Genomic DNA, 22,384 nt, shown 5'->3' on the forward strand with positions numbered 1-22,384 from the left:
TTGTTTTGTTTGCAATGTGTTTTTTAATTTCCACAAAATGTTGGGAATTATGAACCTTACCCAAGGCCTTATAATAAGCAATTGATCATTCTCCCCAAATTTCCAGTAAGACTGGGACTGTTCTGGAATGATTTTCATTATAATAAAAACTGATGAATCTCTGAAAGACAAAGACTGTGAGAACAGGCTGAGAGCATAGATCCAACCATAAAACATTCTCACAGACACGTCTCCTCTGCCCAAGTTTCTAGATGATATTGAAAGCCAAGCAAGCAGATTAAAAGTTGTCTTGACTGTTTAGTAGCCATCATGGCAAGCCTCTTTTTAATTCATTTACCCTTTTTATAGTCGACAGGCTATATATTAGGACTTATTTATAACCAGAAGTTTGTACCTTTAGACTCCTTCACCCATTTCACCCATCACCTCTGGCAACCACCAAATGTGCTATTTTCCTAGAGAGTTTGGGTTTTGTGTTGGCTTTTGTTTTTAAGATTCAGCATGTAAGTGATAAAGAGTATTTGTCTTTCTCTGTGATTTACTTCACTCAGAATAATGCCCTCAAGATCCATCCATCTTGTCACAAATGGCAGGATTTCCTTCTTTTTAATGGCTGAATAATATTCCACAATACTACACTTTCTCATCCATCTATCTGTCAGACATCTGGGTTGTCTCCATTATCTTGGCTATTGTAAATAATACTGCAATGAACACAGGGGTACACATATCTTTTCAAGACAATGATTTAGTTTCCTCTGGATAAATACTCAGAAGTAGAATTGTTGGATCATATGGTAGTTCTATTTTTACCTTTTTGAGGAACCTCCATACCATCTTCCATAGTGATTACACCAATTTACATTCCTGCACAAATTTCTAATCAGTAGATAATATGTTCTTGTGTTTAGCTTCATGAAGAAAATCTAGGGCTTCCCTGATGGTCCAGCGGTTAAGAATCCACCTGCCAATGTTGGGGACACGGGCTTTGATCCCTGCGCTGGTAAGACCCCACATGCTGTGGGGCAACTAAGCCCATGCGCCTCAACTGCTGAAGCCCAAGTGCGCTAGAGCCTGGGAGCCGCAGCAAGAGACGCCACCACAAAGAGAAGCACAGGAGCTGCCACCAAAAGTGCCCCCACTCCCCGCAACTAGAGAAAGCCCAATGCAGCAACTAAGACCAGCACAGCCAGAAATAAATAAATACGGCTGATCTGTAAAGAAAGACTCTTAAAAAAAAAAAGAAAACCTACAAGCTGACTATTAATCCCCACAATACTTAACAGTTCATCTAAGGAAACAAAAAATTATTAAAATTTTCTTTACATGTTGGGTAAACATTTTAACCAAAAACAAACTGTGAAAAATAAGGCCCATGTTTTAAGGACCTATTTTATAGGCATCAGAACAAAGTTTGCTAAAAATCATTCTCAGAAGAAAACTTCCATGTCACAATCAGGTGATCATCATCGACCTCGTTGAGAGTGTAAAGGTGTGCTTCTTGCAGTAATGCCTAGTCAAGTTAACAGAGAAAATTGATTTCAAAGGCCATAAAATAAATGTGTTGGGTGTTTAGAGGGGAAAACGTAGACAAAACAGGGTGTTTATTATACTGTAATGGCACCAAATAAAACACAAACACCTGAGTAAATGTTACTACGTTTTTTTCTCCATTCTCTCTGCTTCCACCAATCTCATAAAAAAGGGACCACAATTTTGACATTTTCCTGTTTATTGAGAAGTTATCTGTTTAAAGATTCCAGCAGATGCACTTCTACGGTGTGTATGAAAGGAAGCACATCCTGCTAGGAACACATACAGGAAAACCCCTACTAGCAGCAAAATCCTGCTCAGCACATGTGCTGAGACCATTCCAGAGATCACTCAAGGGCTCAGGAGGCTGAGCAGCAGCAACCACAGGAAGACTGCAGAGTGTCCCAACAGGGAAAGACATGTTCCCTCTGAGCTACTGCTTTGGTGGCCCTTTTAGATGTGGGGAGAGATCAGACACGTTATTTAACAGAAAGTGGCAAGCAGGACAGCAGAGGAGGAAACAAGGGTCCCCAAATCCACTATAAATGGCAGCGCCAACAGCTGAAGTCTTTGTGAGAAGTTGGAAAGGTGTTACGTAAGCCTGTGCAGGATATACATTCGTGAGACAGCAGACACCAAGAGCAAATACAGGAGGTACTCTGATTAAATACAAAAATTCAAGGTTCATCACTTCTGGATATGAGATGGCTCAGCTTTTTTCAATTTCCTTAAACCAAACCCACCAGTGACACTTGTAGAGTTCACCTAACAAATTACTTTCATTGCATCCAATCCTTTAATAAACAGATCCATATATGAGATCCTCAAAAAAAAATACACCTAATTTACTCACTTTAATAGAAGCTGTTTTACAAAGGAAGAAAAAAAGACCACATGCAACAATCTGCTTTATATAAAGCACAGCAGAAAGTCAGATAGACACACAACATTCCTTACATACAGCAGCTAAGGCCGAAAGTTTGCACTCCAGAGATGTTGGAAATTTTTTTTTAGAAAACTGCTGACCACTTAAGACAACTGACTACAACTATGGAACAGCCTTGATGTTGGTTCAATTCATCATGACACCGGGAATGGTGACAGGGCTTCCCTGGCGGTCCAGTGGTTGGGACTTGGCCTTCCAATGCAGGGGGTGTGGGTTCCATCTCTGGTCAGATAGCTAAGATCCCACAGGCCTCTTCACCAAAAAACATAAAACAGAAGCAATATTGTAACAAATTCAATAAAAGACTTAAAAAAAAATGGCAAAAGTAATGGGTGAAAATTCACTCATTATAGCTTTCCAAACACTGACATCCCCTTATCCACTCAGGTTCTAGGTAAAATGCCATGAATGAGGCATACGGACAGTAAGTGCACTTTGCTTTGACCCAAGAATCCTACAACATTTTGGTTTTTAAATGCTTCTTGGAAAGAAAATACAAAGAAATGCAAGCAAGATTTACCAATTAGTTTCCAGACCGGGCCCCACAGAAGCCTGGAGTAAAAAGGGTCATCAGTTCCAGGCCCTTCATTTTTAGTCCAGAGACACTGCGTGACTCGCCCAAAGATAAAGGACTCCAGAGAGAGACAGGATGACCTCGAACCACAAAGTACAGGGCAGTTCAACTTCTCACCCCCTGAACTTTCATACTTTTTCAGTGATAAACTCCACACACACATACAGTCTGGGTTTCCCACATCAGCCAGAAACGCCTCTCAGAACTCCATGCGGTGCCTCCACAGTTCACAGTTCCACTTGGCCTGCTGGTGCCATTTTTAAATAGGAAATGACACTTGACTCACACTTTATAAACTACAGAAGCTGGCTGTTTGCATTCAAATATACTGAGACAAATGACAGAGCACATTAGGTGTGCCCAAGGAAACCAATCTTTGCTTCTGATTGAAAACCCTTAGGTTTAAGTCAAGGAACTATGTGCTCAACTGTCCAAGAGAAGAGCTGGGCATGTATAAAAAGCCGGAGAGCTACATGTCAATAATAATTTCTGGGCTTCCCTGGGAGCTGCTAAGTTGTGGGAGACATGGGCTCGATCCCTGATCCTGGAAGATCCCACATGCCTTGGGGCAGATAAGCCCGAGTGCCTCAACTACTGAAGCCCACGAGCCTAGGGCCCGTGATCCACGAGAGAAGCCACCGCAGTGAAAAGCCCATGTACCACAGCTAGACAGCAGCCCCCGCACGCCCCAACTAGGGAAAAACCTGCACAGCAACCAAGATCTAGCACAGTTAAAAATAAGATAAATTATTTTTTAATAAAGAATACTTTCTAAAAAAAAAAAAAAAAGAATACTTTCTAAAAGAAGAACAGGTTTACTCTTTTTAAAGCTTTCTAAGAAAAGAACTCCTACTTGTACAGTTTATAACTTTGTACTCATTTTAGGAACTGGTTACAAAGAGTTCCTAAAATGACATCAGTATAGGCACTCCCCGATGACAGAGTAGGATGCGCAGCTCAGAGTGACAGCAAAAAATGCAGGGACAAGAGGCCAGACAAGCTATCTACCTGCACCAAATCACCACGAGGTAGACCAGACATCTTACAACTAACTGTCAACTACACTCAACAAGGCTGAAATTTTTAAAAAAGAAATGAGCATGATGTGAACAGCAAAAGAGCAACAGATAAAGATCCTAAATACAAAAACTCAAAATCCCACTTCAGCTCTCGCATGCTCATCTTAAAGAAATACCCTTCATCAACCAGAGAGGTCTGTGCTGGAACTCCCTTAAAATAAAGAATGACATGCCATGAATTTTAGTTACTAAAACAAGAACTTTTAAAAGGTTGCAAGGGTCATCTCTAGCTCTTCAATGACAGATTTTTTTTATTACATTATCAAAGGAAGGGCATATTTTCCCCCAAGATAACATATAAGGATGACATGTTTACAATCCCTTGTATCTCCCAGTTTTTTGCTATCACCAGCATCTTTATAAACACACCCATGCTATGCTTCCCTGGAGCTTTAAGAAAGGATCGCTGAAGAATCCCCCATCGAAGAGACAGGCGCCACCTGCCCAGACAACACGATGGAACCGAATAAAATCCTCTGAGCTGAAGCATCTCCCTAAAGTGCCCCACAGGAGACCAGGCTTGGAAGCTCGGTTCTGCCTCCCTCTTCAAAGAGCCAAATTAATCCCAAGAGTGCTCATCCCAATTGCAGAACCTTTACCGACATGACTGGCCCAGCACTCTCACTTAAAAATTAATGACGAATGTGTTTTGAAATGCTCTTTCTATACTGATGACCTACTTTTCTTATCAACAGCTGGGGGAAAGCACATTGTGTATGACTGCAAACTTGCTAAGTCTGTTTCCACTACTGAGATGGAGTTTCTCTTGGAATAAAATTTTAATAACTCTTTAGCAATATATTTAGAGCAGGAAATGAAATTATTGGGCTCCCAGATCTTTCTGTGGGTTTTTAAAGGCATTTTTATGAAGACCCTCATAAGGCTAGCCATAAGAAAAAGTAGCAATGTCAAAAAACACACTAATCTCCTTCAACTGAAAAACTGCCGCCTTCCCTTTTTAATACCATATATCCTGGGCAAGCAGTGATCAAATAAACATACTCCTGACCCTGTTTCAAGGGAGGTAGAGTAAAATAACTCTGGCCTGGATGCAAGATAAACTTATACTGACACAATCACCTAACCACTAAATCAATTCAGTCCTATGGTTGGTTGTTTCTTCATCTAAAAGTAGGAGAACTAAAATAAATTATTCTAGGGTGCTATTATTAATACAATTATTATTAAATGTATTAACCTAAAGCCTACAAGTCTATATGGAACATTTCTTTCACTGGGATGCAGTCTACATCCCCCCATAAAACACACACAATTCAAGGAGAATGGAATTATCAGCACCCATAGGGTTATACTCATAACACACATGCTTGACTGTGAATGCTGAAGAAGTCTTTAACCCCAGTCATTCATCATGCATTTATTCACCAACTATTTACTGAGCTCTGACCATGTGCCTGGCATAATGCTAAGAAAAGAAGAGGGGCCAGGCTCCCACGGAGCTGACAGTCTCCAAGAGGAGACACTGCAATCGAATATTCACACCAAAGTCACTGTGCTGCTGGGACGCAAAGTACATGGGGCAGGGAGTCAATACAGGGTGAAGAACCACCTTTTTAGGAGTTCCCAAGAGCCTTCTCTTTACAAGCAGAGTGTCTGAAAATAGCAAAAAACTAGGGGAAAATATTTAAATTACTTATTGTGACTTTTCAGATTAGTAACCACCTGTGGCTTTAAAATTAAGGTAGCAAAAATAAATAAATAAAACAAAAATAAATTAAAGTAGCTTGCCCACAGAGACGCCCCAGAGCTTGAAGGTAAACATAATGAACAAGCTATCTGAAAACAAAACTAACACTGTTTAAAATAAAAAATCTCCCTGTTTCCAGAATTTTCAGCCACTTTATAGAGACAGGAAAGTGCACATGTGTACACAGCTCAAAGATAATGCAGGTTCAGTTTCAAACCACTGCAACAAAGAATGTCTCAAAGTAAAGTGAGTCCTAAGAATTTTCGGGTTTCCCAGTGCATATAAAAGTTCCGTTCACGTTATCTGTAGGACAAAGGAGCCTGGCAGGCTACAGTCCACAGGGTCACAGAGTCAGACACGACTGAAGCGACTTAGTGTGCACATAGTCTATTAAGCGCACAATAGCACAACGTCTGAAAACAATGTATACATCTTTATTTTAAAATACCTAATTGCTTTTTTGAAAAACCAGCTACATCTGAGCCTTCAGTGAGTGATAATCTTTTTTGGTTGACGGCTAACCGATCAGGGTGGTAGTTTCGAAAGGCTGGGTGGCTGTGGCAATTTCTTAAGAGAATAGCCTGCCACATCAATTGATTCTTCCTTTCACAAAAGATTTCTCCGTAGCACGCGAAGCTGTTTGATAGCATCTTACCCACGACAGAACTTTTTTCAAAATTGGGGTCAGTCCTATCAAACCCTGTTGCTGCTTTATCATCTAAATTTATGTAACATTCTAAATAAAACCTTTGTTGTCATATCAACAATCTTCACATATTCACCAGGAACAGAATCCACCTCAAGAAACCATTTTCTTGTCAATGTATGACAAAAACCACTACAATATTGTAAAGTAATTAGCCTCCAACTAATAAAAAAAAAAAAAGAAAAAGAAACCATTTTCTTTGCTCACCCGTGAGAAGCCACTCTTCATCTGTCCAAGTCTGATCATGAGACGGCAGCAATCCAGGCCCATCTGCAGGCTCCAGTTCTAGCTCTCTTGCTATTTCCATCACATCTGCAGTTATTTCTTCCACTGAAGTCATCCATGATGACTGGAATTAACTTCTTCCACACTCTTGTTAATGTTGGTATTCTGACCTCTTCCCATGAATCATGAATGATCTAAGTGGCATCTAGAGTGGTGAGTCCTTTCCAGAAGGTTCTCAATTGACTTTGCCACAATCCATCAGAGGACTCACCATCTATGGCAGCTATAGCCTTACAAAAAAGTATGTCTTCAATAGTAAGATTTGAAAGTCAAAACTACTCCTTGATCCATGGGCTACAGAGCTGAAGCTGTTAGCAGGCATGAAAACAACATTCACCTCATTCTGCCTCTCCACCAGAGCTCTGGAGTGACCAAGCATGTCGTCAACAAGCAGTAACATTTTGAAAAGAATATTTTGCTGCACAGTTGGTCTCAACAGTAGGCTTAACATATTCAGGAAACCATGTTGTAAACAGATGTGCTGTCATCCAGGCTTTATTGTTCCATTTATAGAGCACAGGAGGAGTAGATTTAGCGTGATTCTTAAGGTCCCTAGGATATTCAGGATGGTAAATGAGCACTGTCTTCACCTTAGGTCACGAGCTGCATTAGCCACTGAGAGTCAGTCTGTCCTTTGAAGCTAGGCACTGACTTCTCCTCTCTTGTTATGAAAGTCCTAGGTGGCATCTTCTTCCATTAGAAGATTACTTCATCTGTGTTGAAAATCCGTTGTCTAGGGTGTCACCTTTGTTAATAATCTGAGCTAGATCTTCGGGATAACTTGCTCCAGCTTCTACACCAGCACTGCTGCCTCACCTTGCACTTTGATGTTACAGTGACAGTTTCTTTTCTCAAACTTCATAAAGAAACCTCTGCTAGCCTCAAATTCTTCTGCAATTTCTTCACTTGAAGCCTTCACAGAACTGAAGAGAGTTAGGGCCTTGCTCAAGATTAGGCTTTGGCTTAAAGGAATGCTGTGGCTGGTTTGGTATTCTCTCCAGACCACCAAACTGTCTCCATATCAGCAATAAGATTGCTTTGCTTTCTTATCATTCCAGGTTCACCAGCGACCTTCAAGAACGTTTCCTTTGCATTCACAACTTGACTACCTGGCCCAAGAAGTCTGTTAGCCTCCCTCACTGAGCTCAATTATTTCTAACTTTTGATTTAAAGTGAGAGACCTAACACTCTTCCTTTCACGTGAACACTTAGAAGCCACTGCAAGGTTATTAACTGGCCTAATTTCAACACTATTGTGTCTCAGGAAATAGGGAGGCTCAAGGAGAGAGGGACAGGGAGCAGCCAGGTAGCGGAGCAGTTATTGGAAAACCCCTTTATTAAGTTCACCATCTTACATGGGCGTGGTTCGTGATACTCCAAAACAACTACAACAGGAACATCAAAGATCACTGACCACAGAGCATCATACCAAGTATAATAAAGAAGAAGTTTGAAATATTGCAAGAATTACCAAAATGTGAACACAGACATGAAGTGGGCAAACGCTGTTGGAAAAAATGGTGCTGATAGACTTGCTAGATGCAAAGCTTCCACAAACCTTTCATTTTGTGAAAAAACAGTATCTGTGAAGTGTGATAAGGAAATGGCAACCCACTCTAGTATCCTTGCCTGGAAAATCCCATAGTCAGAAGAGCTTGGTAGGCTATGGCCCATGCAGTCGCAAAGAATCAGACACAACTGAGCGACTGAGCGTGAGCATGCCTGTACCTCTTGAAGTCTTACTGCACCTTTGGACAGATCGTTTTGACTAATTCTTTTTGGTAAAATTAGAAACTACTTCCTCATCAGCACACCTCTCTTCTAAAGGGGGGAAACACAAAAAACTCAGAATATCAATGTCTACAACCAAGAAACTGTAAAAATGTAACATCACTAGGGAAAATGTAATTACTATCAAATAAATACTTTACCACCACTCAATACTTTTAGAAGGTCTCAGTTCTTTAAGCGGGAAATGTCACACATCTTCTTCTACTAATAAAATGAAAATACCTCCGGGGAAGTGGAGACAAATAAATAAGGCTCACTTTCAGAAGCAAAATGAGCTTTCATTTGGGCTAAGTATTTTGGGAGTAAATTCTCTATTACTAGAAGCTTTTACCAGCCTTAGCTGGTAAAACTGTAACCTTATCCATTCCAAATCCAATTTCCCTCCAAACTGGATAAAGATTTGAAAAGAAAATCATAGTCCTTAATCCTTTATGTTAAATTAATTGGACTACATAATAGTAACTAAAAGAAAAATTTCAAATGCCTCAAATGAAAGCAGGAAGAATCCTTTAAGCATTTGAGTAGAAGGTCAGAAGAAAAGATCAGAGGTGTCCCACCCCCCAACACTGCTTGTCTAAAAAACTACATTTATAACGAACTTACATGTATAGTTTGCAGGAACCTCTAAAAATGGCCAAAAATAACACACACAAAAACGCAGCTACAAAATGATTCTTTTTTTGTGATCACATGTTATAACAGGATATAAACCAAAGCCTACGGATTTTCAAATTTTAATACTGCACAAATGAACTCCTAAATGATTCAACAGCTGGAAGGGTGCCCAATTCACCCTATCTTAATGTACTTGGTTCTTGTCAATTTTTCAAGTGAAATGAACCCAAGCACATTAAATTCTTGGCGATCCAGGAGCCACTGAAATGAGCTGAGACCTGCCCTGTGACTCCCCGGGGCTGGCCTGGGGGCCCTGCAGTGTCCATTATGGGCACTTCACAGCGAGTACATTAAAAGACAGGAAACGGGACAGAAGGAGAAAGACATGAAAGGGTAACTCCATTTTTTCAAGGGCTACCTTAACGGGAGAATCCCATGGACAGAGGAGCCTGGCGGGCTACAGTCCACGGAGTCGCAGAGAGTCGGACACAATTGAGCGACTTCACTTTCACTTTCACCTTAACTATAAATCCTCACCTTGATACAGATGAGGGTTCTTCCCATACCTCTTTCGACAAAAACTCTCCAGCCGAAGGCACACTTCCACTAGGATGTTTCTTAAGATTCTTTCTAAAGTCAGAGTTGCAAGAATACTGGGGAGGGGTGCCATTTCCTACTCTAGGAGATCTTCCCAACCCAGGGATCAAACCTGCAGCTCTTGTGTCTCCTGCATTGGCAGGCAGGTTCTTTACCACTAGTGCCACCTGGGAAGCCCCAAAGTTGCTAACCAAACCACAAATCAAAGCCCTAAGAACTCCATGCTACCAGTACTTTCAATTTACTCAATAAATTAGTTCATCAGAATTCATGCTTTAAATAACTAGAACTCCAAAATTTGCTTCACAGATAAAACATGTTTCAGTAAGTAAATGTGTATATATATGCTAACACATTCATTTAAATGAAAATGATGACTAGCTTATCATAAGATAATTTAACCAGCAAATGTTTACAATCAGCAGTCCTTCTACACCACAGAAAATTTCCTCTATTCCTTTTAGCAAACTAGGAAGACTAACAATCCCTAGCACAAGTACAACATGCAAAACTGAAATTCAATTATTTGACTAGCATTTACTGAACATCTACTGTAGGCCAGGCACACGGCAGCAGACTGGGAAATGAAAGCACAAAAAACATGAGACTTCCATGCCTTCAAGGAACATGGCATATAGTGGTACTAGTGGTCACTTTCACAAACTGGAAAATAATAATTCCACACTTCTTTGTTTTAAACTTTCTACTCATTTAGCTCAAAATGTAATTAGTATTAGCACAGAAATCAATAATGTTAGTGACACCCGTAGGTTACATTTCCACCTACCTTTATAACTCCATAGCTAAACCATACTTCCATTTTACTCAAATGCACTGTATAAACGTGTATTCTGTTCTCATGACCTTGGACAATCTGGGTCATCTGCCTTATCCGTCACATTACTCTTCCCCTGTTACACCTGCCCTGAGTCAACCCAGTGCTATTTCGTAAACCCGAGGGCAGAGCCTCAACCCAGTGTCCCAGAGACACTGACTCTCCACCGCCCTGTCCTTTCAACCCCCACAGGGCTCATGCCCCACACAGAGAATTCAGCATCAAGAAATGTATACTTGGGGGCTAGAGGAAGCTTGTAATGTTATTTTTACAACTATTACACATTTTAAAAGTAAATCAAAACATTAAGCCTGCCATTAACACTTCGTGAAGAAGTCTTCTCTACCTGTACCAGAAAAATCAAGTCCCTAATCCTTATTATACTTAGTTTCATAAAATGTTGAAGATGTTCTTAAAAACCAGACAATCCAAACCCCTTAAAGAGGTAATAACAAAAAGGAAAGATCAATTATTTCCCTTTGTTTGAGGAAAGAAGGGGCTTTGTGATAAGAGTCTATAAAGGATTAGAAATACAGGTAGAGACTAGCACACAGCTCTGGCAAGCACAAGTCACCCCAACTTACAGCCATTACCCTGCCCTGATCTACCACTACTCCAAGATTCCAGAAACCAAGTCACTGCCAAAACTTAAAACCCTTTCAAGCTGTGGTTCCCCCCGCAAAAAAAAAGAGGAAAAAAAAGGATCATGAGTGCTTTGAAAAAAAGCTGAGCAGATTCACTGTTCTCAATGAGGAACTTTTCTTTTTCTTGAGTTTAAATGCATTTTATTTTTAGACAACGTACATGACATGTTTTCTTAAAAAACAATGCCTTCGCGCCAAATAAATCACCGTTCAGAACAAATGAAGAGCTCGAGATGACATCAGTCCCATTTGTCCAAGCCCTGGTGCTGTGTGGATGAAAAGCAGCAGCCAGCCAGTTATGACGACAGGTGACAGGCCCAAAGTAACTGCCAACTGTGTTACCATATTCCATCCCTAAAGAAAATCATATACGGGGTCACACCATGCTCACGGTAGTCCAGCAGAGCGACCCTGCCATCTGGATTCATGTTTTTATCAATAAAGAACTGATAGTTTTTGAAATTAGCAAGGATGTGCTTGATTTGTTCTGTAGCCCCTATCATAAAAGGTTTTACTCTTTCTGGTCTCTGTTCTTCAAGTTTCCCTTTGATTGATTTTATATCATCTTTGATGTACTTTTTGTAGACTTCTTTTGTGACGTTGGTTTCCTGCAAGTGATAGTTCAAGACAACATCAACACCAGTGATTACTTTCAGCAGCTTCGCCCTTGGGGATTTCAGCAGACGCATAGCCACCAACGCGTAAGTCATCAATGTTACCCTCTGTCTACTGACCATATTCCCCTCCACCTTCAGACACAGCCCGTCCTCAACCTCCCAGGTCTTGTGGATGTGGGAGAATATGTTATCATCTGCTCTCCAGAAGGAACCTTTCTAAAGCAGACAAGGCTTCTTCCCAACTCCAGGAACCAGGGCTGCCTCCTACATGGGCTCTGCCTGAGCCCGCTCGAATTCCCTCAACCTTTCCCTTGAAACTCTGGTACATTGACTACAGGCCAACATTTCACAGAGATGATGTTTATCAGTAAGGAATCTCCTTTGTAAAAATAATAATACTGTATCTCTAAGAGGGGCAAGAGACATGGGCGAAATAAGCTAAGACAATTAAGGCCATAGTTGTTCTAGCGCTGAGTAACAGCGGTAGTCTAGTAGGAACTGTGGCCCTCTAGAAGCACATTAGTTATAGAAATGCATTTGAACCCCCTGCTTTGTGACTACTATCTAAAGGAGATCAGTTGAACAGAGGAGTGGAAGCCTCAAGTCAAGAGAGGAGGAGGCTGAACTAGGAGGGCTGCTGGGGCCTGAGGCTGCAGGGTGTCCCCGCACGGACAGGCACGGGCAGAGACAGGCGCTGGAGAGCTGGGTCCCTTCCTTACCCCCAGCTCCCAAAGCCGGGAATTCAGCTATCAGCACTAACAGTTTACAAAGGTGTGCTGTGACTTAAACAGATTTCTTCAGTCTAGGCTGGGAACTCACCCACCGCTACAACACTGAACCTATACCAAAAAAATGCCTTCTCGGTTCCAAATAACTGAGTTAGACTTGGGAACGCAACCCAGTCCTGGGTTGGGGACTGAATGGACATGCTGCCTCCAGAATAGAAGCTGCAGCTGGGCTCTCAACCGTTCAGGGTCAGGGAACCTCGTGACTCACAGCTATCCTTTGCAGGTAAGACATATCACTTGTTCCACTTGACATTGTAGTTCAGCCCAGGGCATGCAAGATAGCTCTATACTGCATAAGATCAAGGACACCTCAGGGTTAAAATAAACAAACAAACAAACTTCCAGTTTCCCTTTTCCTCTGTAACACTGTAAAGCAACAGTGGTTCACATAAGAAACAGAGAGCCTAAGGGTACAGTTACTTTATTTCTAAAACAGACAACGCGCATCTTATTAAGTATCACCCCAAAGAGCTATGGCCAACACTTGTTGGCTCTGGCCTCTTGCCTGCTTGCCAAGAAAAACTAGAATGACAATGTTAAACTAAAGACACTACTAACCACAAAATTAATTTACCATCTAGCTTGTAAAGTGACTAGTCTCCTAATAAATCCTTCTGCTTAACGGAGATGATGGCTCAAGCTTACATATGTTTCTCAGTCACCGCTCAGGCAGCGCTTGAGTTCTTATATTAATAAATCAGCCTCAATTCTTTAAGTTCCTAAGAATGAAAGGAATTAGAGTCTTTAACTAGAAAAGAATGCTTGACCATTATGAAAAGGAATTTAAGTATCTTTCATGTGAAGTAAGCAAATAATGGTGAGTAAACATTCATCCTACAGAGGGGGAGCCTGTGAATTTTGTGAAGAACCCTGATAATGTCAAGAGTGGAAAATACACCCCCAAAGGCTTCACTCTCCCAACACTTCCTTTCCCACGTGTGTTTATGGCCGTTTGCAAAACTGAAAAAACTATGGCTTTGTTCATACACGATGAAGATCTCAGCAATTGTCACAACATGGGGACATACTATGAGTTCACAGTGGGGCAAAAAAGGCTCTTACATCAAATGGCCACCTGCCCAGGTTCCCAGGCTATCGTGGTTCCCCAGAGACATAATGATCACACTGGGAAGCAATGATCAACTTCTGCCAACCCTATGGGGTTTTCATTACACCTGTCTGTAGTTCCAGGACCCGTCGGATCTTGTTGCTGTCAAAATGAGCCTTTTCATGTACGGATAGCCTAATGGGGCTGACCTTTGCAATATTAATTGGTCTTTGAAACATCCAAGATAAATCCTTACCATAACTACATACTATAATGGTTGGATTACAAGACTGAGGACACAAAAAGGGGTCAATATAATACTGTCAAGGAGCTTTACATGAAAACTAGGATGTCTACCCAAAGGCTTATCCGAGAGATTCCATGTATTTTCAAGTTTCTCCAAACTATATCTAAAAAGACACCCTGAAAATCTGGACCAAGTTTCCTAGTTTAATACATGTACAAGCTGAAGATGAGAAGCGGAAAGAAGAAATTGGTGCTAACTACCAATCCGGATGATGAACTGAAGTGAACGACAGTGAGTGGGCTCAGTGTGTAAATCTGGCAAAAGACCATGGTGGAAGCTTAAGAGGGAATTGCTGAATTGTGTCAAGGACTAAAAATTAAGGAAAGCTCATCGGGGTTCAAACTGTAAAAAAAAAAAAAATCCACACTATAGCATAAATCCACACCACCAATTACAAAAATGAACTCACGCCATCCATGAAAGGAGGTGGGGGCGGAAGGGAGGGACAGTCAAGTTCCTGATCTTGGGAAGTCTCTCAAGCGCCTGTGACCACAGTCCCCTGGTCGTCAGATGAGGAACAAGCCAGTGAGGCGCTTTCCGCTCAAGCTGTGATTCAGAGTCACAAGGGAGCTGGAGCCCAGGCAGCTGGACTGACCAAGCTGATCCTCACGGGCATCAAGTTGAGGACCTCTAGGCCTGAGAAATAATCTCCCAAGCCCACTAAAATGATACATTCGTCAAAAGACAGTGACCTACCGGTGCTAAAATTATGATCCATTATTCATAATTTTTTTAAATGTAGATAATTGCATGACCAAAGGGGGAAAAATATGTATTGTGAAATTCCCACCTTCAGTCATGCAAAATACAAGTGTTTCTACTCCCACTTAAGAGTACACCTTCACCCCAACCTCCGCATTAATTTGATTTCTCTTGACTACGGCAAATCAGAGGAACGATTTTTGTCACTAATGTAAGATTCAAATGACAGGCCTAATTTAACATCCCATGAGACAACGGAGGCTCTATTCCCACACAGAACATTACATTTGATCACAACACTGCCACTCACATCGTACTCCATCCCGTGAGCATCTCACACACTGTAGCATCCTTCCAAATCCTACAAAGATCAATCTTTTTGCCAGTAGCTAAACCTTTTTCCTTAAAATACACAGACAGACTGAATACAAGCCTAAGGCCTACATAAGAGAAGCTCGTCTGAATAGACAGTTCCAATTCAGATCGATGACCAAAAACGGTCTCATTTTTAACACTACCTTCCCATTCTAAAATTAAACACTTTTTCCTCTCCAGTGATTCAAGTTTGATATGAAGTCGAAAATAGAGAGGCAGGAGTGAGAATCCATACACTAATAGCTTAACATCAAAAATAAAATGTGTTAAACTTCCCCTCATTGATTCCCCCCAATTCCATTCATTAACAGACATTTAAGAGCGAAGACAGAGAAAAAAAAAGGAGAAAAAAAAAAGAGTGAAGACAAAGGGCACACAAATTTATTCGGAGTCTACTCAAAACCTGGTAAGGTACCATTAGCATCTCCATATCACAGAAGAGGAAACTGAGGCTCAGGGAGGTCCGGTAATTGACAAAATCGCAGCTGTTAAAAACAAGGGTAGAGAGTGAAACCCTCTCAGTCTGCTCTGAAGGTCTGCATTCTTCGTTGCTTCAATTTCTCGAAAGACAAAACCCTCAGAGCAAGAAACAATGTAAGAACAGATAGCTCATTGAGCCTGATGAGACAAAGAACAAATCTGAAATTTTTTTTTCTTAAGTATTTATTTATTTATTTGGCTGCATCAGGTCTTAGTTGCAGCACATCGGATCTTTGTTGCGTCATGAGGGATCTGCTCCAGACTCTAGATGTGGAGCAGAGGCTCAGCAGTCGAGGCACCCCGGCTTAGTTGCCCCTTGGCGTGTGGGATCTTATTAATACGTTTCCCAACCAGGGATCAAACCCATGACCCCTGCATTGCAAGGCAGATTCTTAACCACTGGACCACCAAGGAAGTCCCAGAAATTTACCTCACTCCACTCCAATCACTTCAGTGACCACACAAAAAAGAAAACATAACCTCAAATGGCCAACTGGTTTTTTTCTAATTCTTAGGAAGATACTAAATGGAGTATTTTAATTAAAGTGTTAATCGGATGCTCTGAGAGAAGCAAGAGCAAGTGAAAAGGAAGGCAGTATGCACCTTTAAAAGTCAATGTACACCCACCATCAAGGGTGCACAGGAGCAGTTCCAGCACTGACTGACTGACTCAACACCATCAGGGCAGGCCTGCTTGCACTTGGTGTGGCTAAATCATACCAACCAAATGTGTTCCCTGGCCATCTGCCCTGCTGAGAAGGCTGTGAGCCAGTCATCACTGTTTGTTAGGGGGAAAGAGCCTGGACGAGAATATTCTGCCCTCAGGAAAATGTTTGAAACACTCGGTTTACATCTGAGCAATTTTTTGGTAAGAGCTGGACTTGGGTGCCAGAAAAGCAGAGGGGAATTACCTCTGCACTTCATGTTATTTTAACATAGGCAACAAAGGTGTAAATAATAACCAGAGAAACAAACCCACTGACCTCAGGATCTTTCCAGTTAACTTCAATAAAAAAAATCATTCAGCAAATATCCAGTAAGCACTAGAGACCATGCTGTGAGCAAGCGAATCTCCACCTGCCTCTCGTGTCCATTTCTCTCTCACATTCTGCCTTCCATAGGAAGGCGCCTTTCAGACAGCGAGCTCAAGTTCAGATACAGTTCCTTGTAGCAGATGGGAGTGATGAATGTCCGAGGTATGAGGACAGGGACAGTGTCTGCCTGTGAGGACTAAGGAAGGTTTCATGGAGGATCCCAAAAGACAAGAGGGAAATGCAAATCAAAACCACAATGAGATACCACTTCACACCCACTAGGACGGCTAGTATCAAACAGTCAGAGGATAATAAGTGTTGGCAAAGATGCAGAGAAACCGAAACCTTTATACGCTGCGGGTGGGATTGTAAAATTGTGCAACTGCTTTGGAAAAATCTGGCAGTTCCTCTAACAGTTTAACACAGAGTAACCAATATGACCCAGTAATTCCCAAGAGAAAGGAAAACATTATGTCCATACAGAAACTTGGACACAAATGTTCACAGAAGCATTATTCATAATAGCCAAAAAGGAGTAACACCCAAATGTCTATCAGCTGATGAATGGATAAACAATGGGACGGAGTATTTTTCAACTATTACAAAAAGAATGAAGTACTTACACATGCTGCAGCAGAGATAAACCTTCCATACACTATGCTTAATAAAAGACACAAAAGATCACATATTGTATGATTCTATTTATAAAAAATGTCCAAAACAAGGGAAATCCATAGAGACAAAAAGTAGATATGTAGTTAGTTGTCTAGAGCAGGGGAGGGAGAAGAATTGAGGGATGGGGGTAAGACTGTTAATGGGTACAGGGTTTCTTTTGGGTCGATGAAAATATTCTAAAATTGTTATGATGACTGTACAACTCTGTGAATATACTAAAAATCATTGGATTCTACACTTTAAATGGGTGAATTGTATGACATGTGAATTATAGCTCCAAAAAGTAGTTATAAAACAAAAAAGATTACATTATGTGCCACTGAAAAACAAAATAAGCTCTCAAAAAGAGTGTAGAATCTTGTTCACTCATTTTAAAGGATCTGAACTAGGGCAATGAAAACCCAGAGAGATTCTATTACTTAACATTCTGGGTACTAGGTCATACTAAAATATTCATGAGTATTTCCATGTTTTAATAGAGAAAACGCATCTTAAGTTTAAAAAGACATACACGTGTCAGAAAACAGTTCTCATAACTCAGGAACAGGATGCATCCAAAGGAACACAAACCTGGATTTGTACCCTGCATCTGAAAATAGCACCCCAAATTTATTATTGTTCCACCTCTGAAAAAGAAATCAAAGGTGAAACAACTTGGTTAATATAATATTTCTAAAACACTGTTTGCGACAAAACAAAGTATTAAGAAATAATCTGCCATCTTACAGAAATGAATTTCCACACCCCCCGTGACATAACTAAGAACTGATCGCTTCTCCTTTTGTACATTCCATTTCGTAGGTATCTGAGTAACTCTCTTTCATGGGTGGAGTGAATCTCAACAGCGATAGCTGTGTTAAGCATAAAACTTAAATAAAAAAAATCCATATTTAAAAAGGGCTGTATGTCAGGCGTGAACAGAGTCAAGAAGTACAAACTTCTAGTAACAACATGCATAAGTCATGGGATTTTACAGACAACACAGTGACTATAGTCAATAATCTAGTGCCTATTTGAAAGTTGTCAAGAGACTAAAAGTTCTCATCACAAAGAAAAAAGAAATGTAACTTTGTATGGTGATGAATGGTAACTAGGTTTATTGTGGTGACATTTCAGTGTATACAAATGTCAAATCATTATGCTGCACACATGAAACTAACAATGTGGCATGTCAGTTACACCTTAGTTTAAAAAAAAAAATAATGAAGTAGCACACACATCACACGTCCTGTCTGTCAACCCTGAATCTGATCCCAAACTATATAAAGTAATAGACATAACTTTTGATTATTAGCACAATCTGCAAAGAAACAAATGATCATGAAAAATGTAATATTTTGTGCAGTGATCTCTCATTAGTATGTGTCCATTAGAATCCATCAGGCTTTAATGTACCTTCTACAAATAATTGAAAACAAACAGGGCATATTCCTAATTTGTCAAAAAGGTGTGTACCCAACCTTTATCTTTGTTCAATCCCCAGCACACACGACAAACATCTACCACAGAACATGGCACCCTAATATACAACACAATTCCCAGTTTTATTTCACTTTCTCCCCCTATTTATTTATGCAAACTCCCAGACCCAAGAGTTACTATTAGGCTTCATATCCAAACATGGTGCTGTGACTCTGAAATGTACCTCCAAAGCAAAAAAAAAAAAAGTTTCCTTTAAATTTTCTGAAATACATAGAATCAAGTCCAAAATAGAGTCTTCCCATGTCTTCAGTTTTACAGGCAGTGCAGAAAATGCAATCCTATAAACAGATATCTATTTGCCTTCACAACTGAACAGCAGACGGTACAAAGCAACTGCTTATACTTAATCATGTTTCTGTCTATTCTAGCAGGCTGGTGTCAGGAGAGAGTTCTGCCAGATAAGGACAATGAAATGCATTATTATAGAGTGACTACCAGCCCTACAAGTACTGTTTGAGGATGGAACCCTGGGCAGGAAAGCTGCAGTGAGAGGGCCTGATCTTTTGTTGTAACCATTTCCAAAAGTAAATACATTCGTTCCCCAGGACCAGTTTACAAACGCGCACTATATTCAATTCTGCTTAAATGTCTTATAGGAAAGAAAGGCCTCTGTATCTTGCTCCCCTGGGGAAGATGAGCGACTTGCAATTTGCTTCTTACCCTGAATCCCACGTTTGCAACATGTAGAGCAAGGACTTCAGATACCACAAAACAAGGACAGCCTACATTAAAGCCAAATATAGGATGTGATTCTAAACCGCGAAGCAGTAAAGCCTACGTTTCCTTTTCCAGCCATCAAAACCCTTTGAACACTCCCAAAAAAGGACGGGAGGGCCAGCGCCTCTCCTGCAAGAGGAAGCCCCTTTCTTCTCGGCTCTCTCCGCAGCGGGCCACTTGCCCCCAACACATTCATATCATTCGAGAGACGGAGGGCAGCGTGTGCGCGCCTGTGTGGACAGGCGGGAGGGCTCGGTTCCCGTATTTCCAGCCTCTACATCTGAGCTCATCCTCAGTCATTTAGGCGCAGCGGAGCCCCACCTGCGCCGTGCTCCGTCTTAACTGCGTCCCTCGCCAGCTGCTCCGCTCTCACCGGAGCCTAGCTCTGAATCACCCAGCGCACGCGGACGCTCCAGGCCCCCGACCCTGCCGCCTTCCTGCCCCATTCTTCCTCTCCCAACCTGCCCCCTGCCCCTCCCCCGCCAGTCCCAGATCTCGGCTCCCTACCGCCCGGCACAACCTCCTCTCAAACCGCCCCCACCCACATCACTCCAGCCCCAGCCCGGCTCGCCCTTCCCGACCCCCAACCCAGCTCTTCAGGGTCCAGAGCCGGCCTCTCACCCCAAAGCAGGCACCCCGAGGCCAGACCGCCGCCCTCACCCCTCCCGAGCAGGACCCAGCTCCCCCAGACCCCACGTGAGCCCAGCCCCTGGCACCGCCCCCCCAACCCGCTCCCCAGGGCGGCTCAAGCCCCGCCCCCAGGCCTGGCGCCCCCGGGCTCAGCGCCCTGGCCTCTCGCAGCCCCACCCCACCCAAGACCCCACCCAACCCGGCGGAGCCCTGACCCCTAAAATCCTTCCCGGGGTAGCCCCATTCCCACGCGGCTCCTCACCCATCCAGGAGGGTTCCGGACCCCCAAAAGTCTCCCCTGAGCAGCCTCCTCCCCACAGGGGACCTGGGTTCACTCTCCTCAGGCCGAGCGGTTCAGTCCTCAACTCCCCGCCCCGCCGGACCCCAAGTCTCCCGAAGCAGCCCCGACCCCTGTCCCCTGCACACCGGCCAGGGCGGGCCCCGTGCTCACCGGCCAGGGCGGGCCCCTGACCCAGGGACCCGCGCCGCGCGCGCCCACCCAGCCCTGTCCGCTCCACCGGGCCCTGCCCTACGCCCCGCCGGCTCCTGTCAGCCGGCGCCCTCACATGCTGAGAGGACAGGTCCGTCCGCCCGCCCCGCTCGCTCCCAAGCGGCCCTGCCGGGCGCGCGCAGCTCACCGGGGCCGAGGTGCCTGAGGCGCCGCTGCCGAAGTCCCCACTGCAAAGCCCGGCAAAGCCTCCAACCGCTACCGCCTCCCGCCTGGCACTGAGCGCCGCGCGGGGGAGGGGCGCAGACAGCCGCCACCGCCCCCGCCGCCGCACGCAGGCCCCGCCCCCGCGCCGTGCTGCGCCCAACCAGGGCCGCCGGGCTGCGGCACGCCACACCCACTTCCGGGAGGGGAAGCCCGCTTCCCACCCCGCGTTCCACGCCTCACTCTCCCTAGCGCCTCCTCTGGTCGCGCCGAGGGATGCAGGTGGGCCTTGGAAGAAGGTCGTGCCCAAGAGCAAGCACCGCCCACTAGCCCTCGGAGTGACCGGAGAGCCACGCCCACTGCCCCCTCAGAACTGGGAGCGGCGACCTTAGAGCCCGCCCACTGACCTGCTTGGTTCGGCCGAGCCACATTCTCTGGCTCCTCAAAAATTCCCCCGGAGTCCCTGAAAACCGGAACATCAGCTCCTCTAAGCCCTGCCCACTGCCCCATCCGAACCCTTCGCCGGCTTCTTGGGTCCTTAAGCCCAGCTCCCCTCCCATTCTTTCAGAACTGTCCCTTCTGCGTCACAAACCCCGTCCCAACTTCTAGAAGCCCCGCCCACGGGCGAACAACCCTTATTTGTGGCATCGCAATTCCCGCCCGGGAGTTGGTGATGGACAGGGAGGCCTGGCGTGCTGCGGCCCATGGGGTCGCAAAGAGTCGGACACGACTGAATTCCCGCCCAGGGCCCATCTAACTGTTTTAAATCTCAAGCCCCGCCCAGAACCGTCGAATCCCCGCCTCTGGCTCCCGAAGCCCCGCCTTTCCAGCCAGCACGCCCTCCCACCGCTCTTGGGAACTCCTGAGGCTCAGATCTTCCTTCCACTACACCTTGTCACTTCGCTAGCACAAGGTGGCGGCCCCTGGACTCCCACACCACTACATAGGAGGGCCTGTCTTGACCCAATTTCGCAGGTGGGGAAATGAAGGATTACAGGGTCCCTCCCTTTCTTTTCCTGGCCGAAGTCCCTCACTTAATAACTGGGCGACCCAGGCCTAAAAAAGTCAGAACGCGGGGCTTCGAGTCCATCTCTGCTGCCGTCAGACTGTGTGTCCTGGGGCAGTTGCCTTCATCTTTCTGGACCTGAATTTCCTGATCTGTAGCGTGAAGCTGTTCTCTTGATAGCCAGAGTCCCTTTCTCAAATACCAAGCTCTGAAATGTCAAAATTTGGGGAAGCGAATCTTCAGGCCTGGTAAACTGAACTGATAAAGCAGATCTTCTGATGGGCTAGGCTATTTACTTCCCAAAGCAAAACACCTTTGCAGTTAACAGTGAAGAATTTTTCATTTTCAGCATCAGCCACAGAAGTGTGTGTTATGTAAAGCAGGGTCCACCTGAACCAAAACAGTTACCAAAGCAAATTATGTCTCCTCTCTAAGCCTCAGGGTTTCTTTTTTTTTTGGGGGGGGGAGTGCTGCACCATACAGCATATGGAATCTTAGTTCCCCAGGGATCAAACCAGCACCCCCTACATTGGACCCACAGTCTTAGCCACTGGCCCA

At 43.6% G+C, this 22,384-nt stretch overlaps 1 protein-coding gene and 1 pseudogene across 2 annotated transcripts in view; both read right to left on the reverse strand.

Annotated features, from left to right (window-relative positions):
• Positions 1-21,340, reverse strand: part of CORO1C (coronin 1C) — a 74,784-nt gene extending 53,444 nt beyond the window's left edge. Inside the window, exon 1 of one of the 2 annotated variants that reach the window (XM_043901536.1) lies at positions 21,228-21,340. In XM_043901536.1, coding sequence (XP_043757471.1) covers positions 21,228-21,330 — 103 coding nt within the window. In that variant the 5' untranslated portion in view covers positions 21,331-21,340. Of the gene's footprint in view, positions 1-20,806; positions 20,954-21,227 lie in introns of those variants that run through there. The other variant, XM_043901537.1, reaches the window with a different exon arrangement.
• On the reverse strand, positions 3,709-15,097 carry LOC122695642 (annotated as a pseudogene).
• Positions 21,341-22,384: the final 1,044 nt, after the last annotated feature.

The sequence above is a fragment of the Cervus elaphus genome, chromosome 5 (assembly GCF_910594005.1).
Source record: "Cervus elaphus chromosome 5, mCerEla1.1, whole genome shotgun sequence".
In the NCBI taxonomy this organism is placed as follows: Eukaryota; Metazoa; Chordata; class Mammalia; order Artiodactyla; family Cervidae; genus Cervus; species Cervus elaphus.